We start from the raw sequence: 14,771 nt of genomic DNA, 5'->3' as shown, positions 1-14,771 counted from the left end.
GTATATATATGTATATACATATATATATGTGTGTGTATATATATATATACACACACATATATATATAAAATCATCCATAAGATGCTAGGTCCTGGTCTCTACCTGTGGTAATTCTGAATTCTTTTTAACCCCAGAAAAGGAATTACATCTTGGATAATGCCAATGGAGCTGAATGGATTATCTACACAACAAGTATCATTTTTGTGTCACCCTTATTCATTGGTATACCAGCTTATGTGCAGTGGCAATGTGGAGCGATTGCTATATACTTCTACTGGATGAACTTCTTACTGTATCTCCAAAGGTAAAGCCAGCTTGAATGATTTCTGTATCCCTTAGACATTTTTAATATTAAAAGAATAACTGTTGTAAGTACCATATTTATAATTGGCTTATTCCTTTTCCAATTGTTTTAGACTGTGGAGGTACCTTAATATGTATTAAGGAAAAGGGGAGGGAGGTTTGGAGTTCAGAGTATAGACCAGGATTTTTCAACCTTGGCACTACTGAAATTTGGGGCCAGATAATTTTTTGTTGTGGGGGGCTGTCCTGTGCATTGTAAAATGTTTAACAGCATCCCTGGCCTCTATCCGCTAGATGACCAGTAGCAACCCCCCTCCCCACCATGTGACAACAAAAAGTGTATCCAGATATTGCCAAATATCTTCTGAGTGGCAACATTACCCCAGGTCAAGACAAATCTAGATTAAGTGGGGGGAGTAAATGGGAATAAAAGTATTGGCTATTCTTGGTTTTACTTGGTATTATTTGCTAAGCATTTACTTTAGATTAAAACAGTCAAAATAAAGTGATAGGTATGGGGAATAATAGCGATTTAGGAGAAGAAAATAAGCTCAAAGAATCTAATTCTAGAGGGGGAACAAAGGGCAAAGCTCTCCTACCTCCCATAATTGTTATTTCACATATCTTAACATTTACCTCTAGTTATTGTAAAGATAACTTGTAATCACTTGTGGTATATAAAAGAAGATGAAGGGCTAAGTAACTTTCCCAGGATCTCAGCTAGTAAGTCAAGATGTAAGCACTTTTACCCGTCTTTCCAACCCCAGGGACAATGCTTTCCCTACCATATTTTCTATATGTCATGCACACAATGCTGGAGGGTTGAAGCCAGCCCCTTTAAAAGGACATGGTATAGTGGGAAGAGTAGTGGTCTGGACATCAAAAGGCTTCAGGGCAAGTCTAGGTACTGTCATTCCTTTGGCTTTGTCATCAGTGACCTTACCGAGTTACTAGACAACTCTTGGGAGCTAAGTTTCTGAGACCTCTGAAGTCCTTTGCAGCTTTAAACTCTTGTGATTCCCCCTTTAACAAGTTGTCTTTGCCAAAGGAAATGTCCACATTGGTGGCTGGATGGCACACCTATTACCTACCCAAACATTTCACAATGTTGGTTGCTGGGAAAGAAAAAAGAAACCTCAGGAGGTCATGAGGATGGTGAATAAACCATACGCAGGTGCCCTTCAGGTACATGAGCTCATGTGGAGTCTCCACTGGCTGCATCACCCATCTCACCTCTCAGATCCATTTATTAAGCTTTGGTAGCACTTTCTTTGATACTGGGAAGATTTTTCTCTCCTCCTTTGTGTGAAGTAATGCCTAGTGGTCAAGTTGTAGGACAAAGATCAACGTTAACAAGAAAGAAGAAGCAGCAAAGCTGTTTAGTGAACAGCTTGAAAGTAAGATGACTATTGATGAATTCTGTCTCCTTTTTGAAAGTGTGACTCACCTGTGAAACCTAGTACCTAATGCATGATAAATATAGACATTGAATGAAATACAGTTTGACCAGAAAAGTGAATATATAATTTTTAAATATGCCTAGATTTGAAAATTGTGGAATTTTCATCGTTATGTTGGAGGTAATTATGAAAACTCTGTTGAGGTCTACAGTCGTGTTTGTCTTCCTACTTTTGGCTTTTGGCCTCAGTTTCTACGTCCTCCTGAGTATACAGGTGAGGCTCTTGCATCAGTACTTAATTCTGTTGCTGTGAATATTGGGAATACATATTTATACTTAAATCTGAATGGCCTAGAAAATTTATAGTAATAGGACTTTATCTTTTTGTCTGATAAAATAGCCTTCAAATGATTTTTATTGCAGCCCTACCTCATGACTTTTTCCCATTGTCAAAAAGTTTAAATATAATGCGTGATTATTTGTTATATGTGTAGAAAAGATATTTTTGATGACTTTATCACCAATTTATTAGTAGTTCTTATCATTAGACATAGTCCTGTGATTTAAAAGAGTATTTTAAATATGCTTTTTATCATTTTACTCTCCAGAAAACATTTTTTCATTGTACACGTTTTGCATTGCATTTTTACCTTACCATCTTTTCTCAGGATGCTTTCAGCTCTCCATTGCTTTCTATAATCCAGACCTTCAGCATGATGCTAGGAGATATTAATTACCGCGATGCCTTCCTAGAACCATTTTTGAGAAATGAATTGGTATATCCAGTTCTGTCTTTTGCACAGCTTATTGCCTTCACAATGTTTGTCCCAATTGTGCTCATGAATTTACTTGTAAGTAATTTATCCTTGTGTTTTCTGTTTGTTGATCATTTGGGGCATTTGACAGTGATCATTATTTTTAGCCTCCTTAATCTTCCTCCATGAAAGGAATTAGGGACTATTGTAAAATCCACTCATTCAACATTTATTTAGTACCAGACACAGCACTAAAGCCCAGGGGATGCCAAGATGCATTCATTTGGCAGATACTTATGAATAATCTAGACACTGATCCAGGTGCTGGGAAACAGTGATGAATAGACCAATACCCCGTCCTTACATTATAAACTAGTCATGAGGTAGTAAATAAATAACTATGTAGTATCATGTTATGGGAGTGATAAATGCTATCTATGAAGAACTATAAAGCAGAATAAGGAAATAAAGATAAATGGTGTGTACTGCTCTGGTGTTAGGGTGGGGGTCAGAGGTTAGGCAGAGACCTTGAGGGAATAAAGGATTAAACCTCATCTCTGCTCTTAAATTTCTCATCGATCAGATATTCAAGTGGCAAAGAGCCTCTCAGGCATGAGGGAATCTGTGGCATTCAGATGCCATCTCTAAACCAGTTACAGGTTGAAAATCCTCAGCAGATGTGAACATGCCCTTCACAGAGAACCTGCTCTAGCCATGACCACGTTAGCCAATGCAGACAGAAGTACATCTCAGGTCCATGGAGAGCCCGAGCTGACCTGACAGTGCATGTTTTTTCCTTATTTATGCATATATGCACACATTCAATACATTTTCTGAGTGAGACTATGCGCCAGAGATTGTCCTGTACAATGTTTCTGGAAAGAAAAAAAAATACTACTTAATGTTTTGATTCACTTACTTGATACAAATCCAGAGTTTTATTTTGATGACCTAGAAACATAAAGGATAGCACTAAGAATAATTAAGAATGACATAAAGCCCACATTCTTCTCTTAGAATTGCTGACGTTTCAGAAGATCATTATCTAGAGGATTTGGCTTAGCATTAGTCCATGTTAGTGCCATCTCTACCTGCATGTCCCAGAGGAAAATCAGTCCCAAAAGAGCCGGCCAAGACTCCATGTTTTCTTTCCTTCAAACTTTGCTGCCGCCTCTCAGTACCACCTCCTGGTCCTCTAACTCAGATCATTAGAAGAGACTCTAGATTCAGCCCTGCCCTTTGCTCAGTTCTTCCGGTAAATATTTTCCTCTTACACCCACTTCCATTTGCCTTACACCCTCATGGTTCCTCATCCATATTGCTGCAGTAGCCCGAGCAGTCTGTCTCCTCTCACTTCTGTCTAATCTTTCCTGAAATTGTCACCACAGTGATCTTCTGATAAGGAAAAGCTGGGCCTGTCAGGCCTTTTTTTTTTTTTTTTTTTTTCTTCTATGCCTCTTCAACTCAGTCTAAACCCATCAGCATGGCGTGCAAGGATCCTCATGATCTGGGTCTTACCCAGATCTCATCCACCCCTCCCACTGTTGGCAAGATTTGCCCAGACATGTACCGTCAACTTTCACTGAGCATGCCCTACATTCCTTTGTGCCTGAGCTCCACACAAGCTGTTCCTTTTCCTCAAAGACCTTCCCACTTTGGGTTAATTCTTTCTAAGCTGTTAACACTCAGCTCTCAAGCATCAGATCTCCTGGGTAGACCTTCCTAACCAACACCCTCCACCCCATCATCCTATCTAAATTGGATGCCCCTTCCCCATATTCTCAAAATTTTTAGGACACAAATCAGAAAAAGGTAATAAAACCTACTTCCTAGGTTATTCGGATAAAAGGAGTTAATACAAAGCATTTGAGAGACATCTGGGTGGCTCAGTTGGTTAATCGTTCAAGTCTCAATTTCAGCTCAGCGTTATGGGATTGAGCCCCATATCAGGCTCCCCATTGAGTATGGAGCCTGCTTAAAATCTTCTCTTTCTCCCTCTTCCCCTCTCCCCCAGTTATATTCTCTTTCTCAAGTAAAAGTAAAGCATTCAAAACCGTGGTTGGCACATAAGCACTCAGTAAATGTTAGCTACTATTAAATATTAGTAACTTATCTACTCTATGACTCACAAAATCAGATGTCTTCAGATCTCAGGCAAGTATCTTAAATGTGTGAAGCAGTATGAGACTGTTTTTATTTAGTGTGTGTGTGTGTGTGTGAGAGAGAGAGGGAGAGAGAGAGAGAGGGAGAGGGAGAGGGAGGGAGGGAGGGAGGGAGGGAGGGAGGGAGACAGAGAACCCAAAGCAGGCTCCATGCTGATAGCAGAGAGCCCGATGCAGGGCTCAAACTCATAAACTAGGAGATCATGACCTGAGCCAAAGTTGGACATTCAACCGACTGAGCCACTCAGCTGCCCCAAGACCATTAGTTTTGATGGTGGCTGATATAAACTAGAGATAATGCCTACCTAAAGGCGTCCGCGTTAAAAAATAAACATTATCCTGCCAAATAAAGTGTCTGACTGTAGATAGTTCTCAATGCTAGTCTGCACACCCTAGCATATACTCTTCACTGCTTATTCACTCAGTGACTATTCTATGTATCTACTACATGCTCTGCATGGTTCTAAGCACTGGGCATCCAGTGGTGCCCCAAACAGAGCCCCTCTCGTGGAATTTACTTGACTTTGAGCTTCTTGAGAGCATCAGCATCCAGGAGGCTGGTTGAGCATAGACAGGTACTGGTTATCTAACAAATATGAGTCAGCTAATTTAAGCGATTTCATTTGGATTGAGCAGAGGTGAGTGTCCCCTCACCTAATTCTATCTGGCCACAGATTTCTAGATACAGTTACTGCTTTATTTTTTTAATCAAAGCCACACCCACCCTCGAAGCGTACCTTTTCCTGCCAAACATAGGTAAGGTATAAATTCCCGCATTGCCTCAGTTTACTATTTTAACTTTTCTGTGTTGTCCGCTCACTCTTGTTTACCTAGATGCTAAATTCCTGGAATCTGCAACCATTTGCATGGCCACCCCATTGGCATTTGATACCATATGACCCCTGTCCTCTTCAAAAGGAACATTTTTATTTTAAATAATTTCAGATTCACGGGTCTTAATTTTTTATGATAACGCTTAAGGTTACTGAACCCACCAATGTGGCCACCAGTGTTACAAAGGTGTACAGATTTTGCAGTTTTCTGTAAGATGTGTTGGCAAAAGTATGTTGAGGCCACTAGTAGGCAATTATATGCCCACTCCCCCGCTGCAGCTAGAGAGACCTTTAGTGCATTTATAGGTGCGCCATTAAATTGGTAATGACTCAATGCTGTGTTGTACTTCAGATTGGGTTGGCAGTTGGTGACATTGCAGAAGTGCAGAAGCACGCATTGTTGAAGAGGATTGCTATGCAGGTAAGTCTTACGTTTATTTAAAACGTATTGAAATTAGCACCGCCCTAATTTTCCATGTATACAAATAGCTGATTTCTGAGAACAGGTATTTAAGACAGGCACTTTGTCAGTCCTAAAGCACCGCACCATACGGTACCTTGTTGCGCACGTTCTCTGGCGTGCCTGCTGTGGTCAGAGAGTGAAAACTAATGACAAAATTTTCTTAGAACAATCTGAGCAGAGAAATTGAGACATCACCTGAGCTTTTTAAAATGTCAACGTGCAGCCAACCAGGTAGCTATCTGCTAAATAAGAATTATCGCAGGTGTGAGGTATTCTGTCCTGTCACAGCCCAGCTCTTCCTAGGACTTCTTGATACTCTGGCCATCGCATTGCAGGCTTCCCACATAACGTGTTATATTGAAGTGTTCACTGCATCCATGAGGTTTTGTTCTTTTGGGACCTCCCTTACGTTTTTCCTTGGCTACTGAATCTTGTGAGGTGGTTCCTGTTACACAATGCAAAACTATTTCTATGCTGTCATTTGCATTGTGTTTATCAAATTTGAACGGGAATATCTGATGCTTCAAAAATACCTGATGACCAGTTGAACGTACACATTAAAAAACTTAGGCAAGTTCAAGAGAAAGACAAATTCATGTTAAGAGGTAACTCTCCCCTCACTCTTCACTGTTCTTTGTCACGCTTCATTCTTCTCTGTTACTCGTTCTGCTATACGTCAGCACATATTTATTTCTAAAAAATGCTCCAGTACGTGGTATGTGCAGAGTACAACTGACCATGAGAACCCAGAGGAGTTAAAGGCCTGTGTGACCTTTGACTTCACTAAGTAAAATAAGTCTAACTGGAGAGCACACCAATTAAACAGTCAGAGTTTAAAATCTCAAAATCAACTTAGAACCATCCTTAAACTCTATGCTCTGTGACTAAGCTGCGTATTATGCAGAGGACTTGGCATGTTTAAAGAGCAAAAGTACATAAATTAAATGGTTAAAATATTAGGTACAGAAAATAAACAGTTATGGAAATGCTACATGGAAGAGTTGGCACGTGAACCAGATGTTGAAAGATGGGATTTAGAGGAATAGCAAGACTGGTCCAGAAAGGCAGGACCCAGCAGGAGCAACGGCCTAAAGGCAGAACAAGGAGAAATGGCTAAGGACGGGTGAAGGGCCCCTGGCCTGGAGGGATGACTCCTTAGAGAGTATTAAGGTGGCCCAAGATGATAGAGCGCTTTATTAAAAAAAGAGCTAACAAACGAGGAAAACCTTAGCTTTGAAAGATAGGGCAGTAAAGGGTGAAGTGCTCCAAGTTATTTTGTTAGTGGGAAGTCATTACCAGCTCTTCCAAAGAATGGGAACAACATGGGAGTGGTACGTAAGATGATCTATTATCACCTTAGCGGGGAAAGTTTGGAGGAAGGAAGAGCTAACTGACCAGTTATTACCACAACAAAGATGGAGTGTAGGACCCCAGGTAGGTGGATGAAGAGAGGAAAAGAGATGCAAAAAGGCCTCTTCGCAGACATGTCATTACTTCATAACTAGTAATTCCTGAAAAGATCAAGGAAGAACAATATAAGCAACAGCACTATATGTCTAGGGGAGAGCCACTAAACTGCAGCGTCAGTGCGGGTGATTTGAAAAGCACAATTCTGTATCAGAGTTGATCTCTTCCCTGAAACACACGGCACAAAGGCCTATAAAGTAAACGGCAAAGCAAGTACTCCCGTGTTAGCGGTTCTTGTTTTGGATCACAAAGAGCATTGACTGGAAAACCAGGAAGCCATTCTCTTAGTTCTCTGAGTTTTTTTAAAGCAAATCTCTACATCCATGTACAACTCTCTATGTCAGACTTATAACCTAAGTCTGAGGCCGCATCAGAACCAGGGCATAAGGGGACAGGCAGCAGCACGTGTCACAGAGAGAGACATTCGTCTTCTCACAGAGTCGTCTCAGACCTAAGTGGGGACAGCACATGCTGGGAGGTCTAACAGTTACACAGGGGCAGGAGTTGTGAGTATTGTGGGGGGCTTAGAGCTGTTTAGTTTTTAACATTTGGTGACCACACATCCAGCACAGGCTGGCAGCTGTAGACACTCCACAGACGTTCACGTCCATGCCGCAAATCACAAAAGGAAATGCACAGAGTGCTCTTACCTTCAACACGGAAAACCTGCCAGTTAGAGGAGGTGGAGATGCTCCCTGAGCCCAGAGAAGCCACGGGCAATGGGTCCCACTAGACCCACCAAGGGGGGCTGCTTGCCATCCTCCCCAGGACCCTGTCTGAGAGAGAATAGCTGGCAGGTCCTATGTGGAAAACAAATAAGGTTAAGACAAAACATGTGCTTGATCTGTTGGCAAACACCAGGCTTGAATAAATCTTTTTCAGTGAAGTTTAAGTAAGTGAATGATAACATGTGACCTCTGAAAAAAATGTATATTGCAAAGGGAAAGGATTATTGACCTTAAGACCCAAGGGGAAAAGGAACCTTGGAAGTTATTATAGAAACTCAAACATCTAATTGGTATTGTTAATAAAATACAAGAAAACATAGCTTTCCTTGAAACTGGAACTAATATATAGCATGTTATATGGTGGTAAGTGCTACAAAAATAGGGAAGCAATATGTGGAAGAGGGGCCCAAAGCTTTAAACATCTCACCATTTGTGGATGGAAGCCACTTAAATACCCACATATAAAAAAGCCTATGGTCTTAGCAAACTCTCACCTATATGGTAATTACAATAAACTATTCTAAACAAGAGACACAAAGGGCTATAAAAAAAGAGTAGAAGACAAATTTGGTAAACAAAAAGTTGAAAATATGAGAAACTATCAACTCAAGGTAAATCCATTAAATGAGACAAAGGATTGTTATCTCTGAAAATAGAAACTGTAGTCAAGATATGGGGCACCTGGGTGGTTCAGTCAGTTAAGCGTCCGACTTCGGCCTAGGTCATGATGGTTCCCGAGTTCCAGCCCCAGAGCAGGCTCTGTGCTGACAGCTCAGAGCCTGGAACTTATTTCAGATTCTGTGTCTCTCTCTGCCCCTCCCCCATTCCCACTCTGTCCTATCTCAAAAATAAACATAAAACAAAAATTGTAGTCAAGATATAGCATGGATAACCCATTTTGCACCAGATCGCACAGGGTGAAACGTCGATGAAGTACTCTTAGGTGTGCCGGGTGTAATCCTTTCAGTGCTTACCACTGTTTTCCTCCATCGAAGCACTGTTTCCTGTCCTGCTACAGGCGCGCCTTCATACCAGCACTCTGTGCAGTCGTGTACATTTTCTGTAACACCCCAGGGGATGGACGAAGGCTTTTTCTTATGGGCCCAGTGTCAGTCACAGTCCCTGAACAGTGAACAGCTGCTCACTTGAGTTTAACTTCTTCTTTAAACAATTTGTCCCAACTTCATATTGCTGCCCCTGTCTTGTCGGTGATTGAGAGGAGAGATGGGAAACCCAGCTGCGTGGTGTAAAGGACACAGGAGTCGTTTTTCAGTTTACTGTACTCATTGCTGTCTCTGTGTAGTGTAAGGATTCTAGATGCTTGCTAGTCATTTCTCTCAATAAATCCAAAATGCGCTTTAGGTGGAACTTCATACCAGCTTAGAGAAGAAGCTGCCACTGTGGTTCCTACGCAAAGTAGACCAGAAATCCATCATCGTGTATCCCAACAGACCCAGATGTACAGGGTTATTAGTAAGTACATGTGAAAAATACCAGCGTGGAGAATGTGCTGCTGCTTGACATTCACTCGTTGTGTTATCCTTAAGGGTACCCTTCTATAGACTTTGAGTCACTGTGCCTGTGGAAAAGAAGGAATTGTGACTTAAAAAAAACAACAAAGTGCATGATTACCCAACAGTGTGAAAAGCGATGGGCAGTGGGAGGGAGACCTGTGCTCCTTCTTCCTAGTGGCTCATTCACAGCATCAGTGTTAAACATGTACCACATCCCTGTGAGAGCACATGGGTGGGTTGGACCGACTGTACCTTGTATCTTTTTTAAAGTGCAGGTGTACCTTTCTTGTTTTTCCCAGTCACCTATCACTTATATGCATGTGCAAATTATGTGTGTGTCTATATGAAAATATAGAGCACATATGTACATTCAGGTACATATATGCACACACATGCGCATGGAGAGTGTGCATTATAGAAAATACACTAGATATCAAAGACTAAACAAGGCCACTGCATTATAATGGTAAAGGGGGGACTGTATTGAGAGTCAGAAGCAGTGGATGCTAATCCTGATCATGCCTGGGCTTCCTCCTAGTTCTATGAACATTCTGAGTTCTTTGCATGTTAATATTCTGTGCTGTGGTCATAAAATGATAAAGTTGATTTGGGTATTGGCCTAGGCCTTATTCTAACTACACTAGCTCCCTGTATAATGTCATTCATACCCGTGTTTGCAACTACTCACTCCTGAAACACAGAAGGCTTGGCAATTCATTCTTCCGGGAGCTCTCTTTGAGTTCCAGGCTCTTCTGTCCAACTGTCTACCTGACATCTTCACTGGTATGGCTCAAAGGTACCTCAAATTCAGCATATTCAGAATAAACTCTTCAAAAGGAACTCAAAGTTTTCACTCCTCCCAGGTTTCAGTCTCCCTGCAGGGAAAGAATGACAAAGCCTCCTCTCTCCAAAGTTTCTTGCTTCAGTTAACATCACCACCATTCATTTGCCTGTGCAAGAGGTCATCCTTGACCTCCTTTCCCTCTCCTCACCCCTCACACCCAGTCACTCCCTTGTTTGGTTGATCAGTCTTCCTGGTTGGCCTGTGCAAGTTGCCATCTTCTCTTCCGTGGACTCCTAGGATTGACTCATTGATTCCTGGTCATTTCACGTCTGCCCTTAATGCTTTCCAGTCTACCAATGGTTTAAAAAACACTAAATTTTGAAAACACACATTAAAATGGCATTTCTGAAATTTCCTCATGGGAAATTCAGTTGTGCAGAGCAGTTTTAGAGAAAGAACTAATCCTGTGTGGAATACCACTGATGATGGACATTTTTCATGAGAAAATATAAAATGATTCAGTTTTACCTTTTCATAAATAATCCCCCACTCCAATTTTCTCCTTCTTCTAGATTATCTGTACATCTCATACTTTATTATAATTATGTATGAGTTTGTCGTATAGCTCTTTATACGTCTATTTCTCTCAAAAGACTGTGAGCGCCTTGAGGGTCATAGTCGTGTCTTAGAATATCTGTGGTGTGATCGTACCTTGCTCAGTAGCTGAATCATGGCGCATGCGCAAGAAATAGTTTCTGAATTGAGTTCAACCTGAGTAATAATCATTTATCCCGCAGGCTATATTTCATTTTATTTTTTATACCCAAGAAGAAAGGCAGGAAATTCCAAATGTTGACACATCTCTGGAAACAGAAATATTGAAGCAGAAATATCGGTACGTATTTTTCCTTATCTGTATTTGATAAAACTTTTAAATAATGATGTAAGGTTATGTTGTATAGTTGTGTTTATTTCACATATTAAGTCGTACTTTTAATTGACTGATGTCATAGCATATTGAGAATCATTTGAAAATCATTTTTAGACCCAACAACTTATGTGCTGCAGTTCACCAGTTTGCCAATTAGTGTTTTAAACTGCATTCCCATGAGCCATCCGGATTCATACATGAAAGCTTTGAAAGCTTTGGAGAATTCCGAGAGAAGCTGTATAGAGTGTGCAGTGGTTGAGCATGAGGGCTTTAGAATCAACTGATCTGAGTTTAAGGCCCTCTTCAACTACTTCCTAATGCACTGACCTGGGCAAAGCAGTTTAATCTTTCTGTGCAACTGTGTTTTAATCTTTAAAATGGGAGCAAAAATAAACTAGGAAAAACACTTAAACTTAAAAAATATGTATTGCTGGGGCCCCTGGGTGGCTCAGTCAGTTGAGCATCTGCCTTTGGCTCAGGTCATGATCTCTGGTTCATGAGTTCAAGCCCTATGTCCAGCTCTGTGAGGACAGCTCAGAGCCTGGAGCCTGCTTTGCATTCTGTGTCTCCCTCTCTCTCTGCCTCTTCCCTGCTTGTGTGCGCTCTCTCAAAAAATAAACATTAAAATATTTTTTTAAAATATGTATTGCTTAGAAAGATTATAAGTACCAGGATGCTGTGACCTGAGCACAGCTCATCTGATCTAGGACACTTCTAGTAACCTAGGCCTTCCTGCACTCAGAGACTGAGAAGATAACTGAAAACAAGTTCATGAGCCCTATATATCCTTTTAGGCTGAAGGATCTCACTTCTCTTGTGGAGAAACAGCATGAGCTTATTAAACTCATCATTCAGAAGATGGAAATCATCTCTGAGACAGAGGATGAAGACAACCATCATTCTTTTCAAGACAGGTTTAAAAAAGAGCAGTTAGAACAAAGGAATAGCAAATGGAATTCTGTGTTGAAAGCAGTAAAGGCAAAAACACACTGCCCTTAGTCTGCAATGGGGCTTCCTATCGTGGGGGCGGTGGTTTGCAGGACCCTATTGGGTCTCATTTCCAGTTTGAAAAGAGTGAGGAAAAAGTAGAAATAGGATTATGATTTCATGACTTGCAAAATGGTGGTTCCTGCATTCTTTGTAAAGAAACTACATCTTTCTCTTTTTTCATATTTTATGCCAGTTACTATGTATAGAGAATGTCTTTGCTAATAAGTTTAAGTTGCACTTCACTCCTCATTATTTGAATGGGTAGAAAACTAATTTGGTACAACACAAATTTTAATAAGAAGTAAATGCAACTGTTAAATGTAACACAAATGTTAATACTGGATTCCTGCTTGATAATTGTATAATATTCATATTACCTGATTACATATTATATGAGGTACAAGTACATCATATAATAAAATATTAGGTTATACCATTCAGGTACGTGTTTTTGGTGTTGGAAGAACCTGTGTGTGGAACCCTGTGTCCTCTGTTCCAACTAAAAGAAATTGCCACACCCTTCTTGTTGCTCCTAACAAACCTGATGTCACTCTGAGTTGGGATTCAAATTAATAGACCTTATGATATGCATGGGGTTTACTATGGATATAGATAGTATATGTTATTTCTGTATTTTTGGTTTGCTAATAATAAAATAATCATAATAAATGTAAAGCCTATATAGTCACCTCACTGATAATTGTGTGAGCTTTTTATTGCAATTAGTTTGAGATTTATAAAAATGCTTCCATCACATATGGAAATAGAGAAACACACTACAAAAAAAAACACTATAGTCCAATATATCTAGTGAACATAGGTGCAAAAATCCTCAGCAAAATGTTAGCAACCCAAATCCAACAATACATTTTTTAAAAAATTATATACTACTATCAAGTGGGATTTATTGCCAGGATGCAAGAGTGGTTCAATATTTGCAGAACAGCCAACATGATACGTCACATCAATAAGAGAAAGGATAAAAATCATATTTCAATAGGTGCCAAAAAAGCATTGGACAAAGTACAACATCCATTCATAATAAAAAAAAAAAAATCCTCTGCAGAGTAGGTCTACAAGGAACCTATCTCAATGTTGTAAAGGCCTTATATGAAAAACTCACAGTCAACATCATCCTCAATGGTGAAAAACTGAGCGCTTTTCCCCTAAGGTCAGGAATAAGGCAAAGATGTCCACCCTCACCACTTTTACTCAACATAGTACTGGAAGTCCTAGCCGCAGCAATTAGACTATATACAGAAATGGAAGGCATCCAAATTGGTAAAGAAGAAATATAACTCTCATTATATGTAGTTTATATGACACTATATATACAAAACTCTAAAGACTCCACCAAAAAATAACTAGAGCTGGTAAATCAGTAAAGTCACAGCATACAAAATCAATATACAGAAATCTGTTGCATTCCTATACACTAAGAGTTAAGCAGCAGAAAGTGAAATTAACAATCCCATTTATAATTCCACCAAAACAATAAAATATCTAGGAATGAACTTAACCAAAGGGGCAAAAGACTTGTACTCTGAGAACTGTAAAAACACTGATAAAAGAAATTCAAGACAACGCAAAAGAACAGACCTTCCATGTTCGTGGGGTGGAAGAATATCGTTAAAGTGTCCATACTACCCAAAGCAGTCTACAGGTTTAATGCAGTCCCCGTCAAAATACCAATAGCATTTTTCACAGACTAGAACATACAATCCCAAAATTTACATGGAGCCACAAAAGACCTTGAACAGCCAAAGCAGTCTTGAAAAAGAAAAAAACTAGAGAGATCACAACTCCAGATTTCAAGTTATATTACAAAGCAGTAGTATAAAGAGTATGGTACCGGCACAAAAAAATAGACAAATGGATCAGTGAAATAGGACACAGAACCCAGAAATAAATAAAGTACACAAGTTAGTCAATCTTCAACAAAGGAGAAATGAATATACAATGGAAAAAACGTCTCTTCAACAAATGATGTTGGGAAAACTGGTCACATGCGAAAGAATGAAACTGGACCACTTTCACCATACACAAAAATAAACTCACTAAATGTGAGACCTGAAACCATACAAATCCTAGAGGAGAGCACAGGCAGTAATCACTCTGGCATTGACCATAGCAACATTTTTCTAGGTACATCTGAAGCAAGCAAAATCAAAAATAAACTTTTGAGACTTCATCAAAATGTTTCTGTACAGTGAAGGACACAATCAAGAAAACTAACAGGCAACCCACTGAAGGGGAAAAGATACTTATAAATGACATATCCAATAAAGGGTTAGTTCTAAAATCTATAAAGAGCTGATACAACTCACCACCCAAAAAGCAAGTAATCCAGTTTAAAAAGGGGTAGAAGACATGGACAGACATTTCTCTAAAGAAGAGTTACGGATGGCCGACAGACACTTAGATACTCAACATCACAAATCA

The 14,771-nt window shown here is 39.9% G+C and overlaps 1 protein-coding gene across 1 annotated transcript in view; it reads left to right on the top strand.

Moving 5' to 3' along the window:
• The window catches only part of TRPA1 (transient receptor potential cation channel subfamily A member 1), a 55,347-nt gene extending 42,387 nt beyond the window's left edge, over window positions 1–12,960 (top strand). Inside the window, exons 21-27 of the mRNA XM_042924314.1 lie at window positions 135–304; window positions 1,847–1,976; window positions 2,371–2,553; window positions 5,805–5,873; window positions 9,473–9,583; window positions 11,206–11,303; window positions 12,134–12,960. Of these exons, the coding sequence (XP_042780248.1) occupies window positions 135–304; window positions 1,847–1,976; window positions 2,371–2,553; window positions 5,805–5,873; window positions 9,473–9,583; window positions 11,206–11,303; window positions 12,134–12,338 (966 nt within the window). The 3' untranslated portion in view covers window positions 12,339–12,960. The remainder of the gene's footprint in view (window positions 1–134; window positions 305–1,846; window positions 1,977–2,370; window positions 2,554–5,804; window positions 5,874–9,472; window positions 9,584–11,205; window positions 11,304–12,133) is intronic.
• Window positions 12,961–14,771: the final 1,811 nt, after the last annotated feature.

The sequence above is a fragment of the Panthera leo genome, chromosome F2 (assembly GCF_018350215.1).
Source record: "Panthera leo isolate Ple1 chromosome F2, P.leo_Ple1_pat1.1, whole genome shotgun sequence".
NCBI classification, from domain to species: Eukaryota; Metazoa; Chordata; class Mammalia; order Carnivora; family Felidae; genus Panthera; species Panthera leo.
This window is presented reverse-complemented; position numbering and strand designations above follow the sequence as displayed.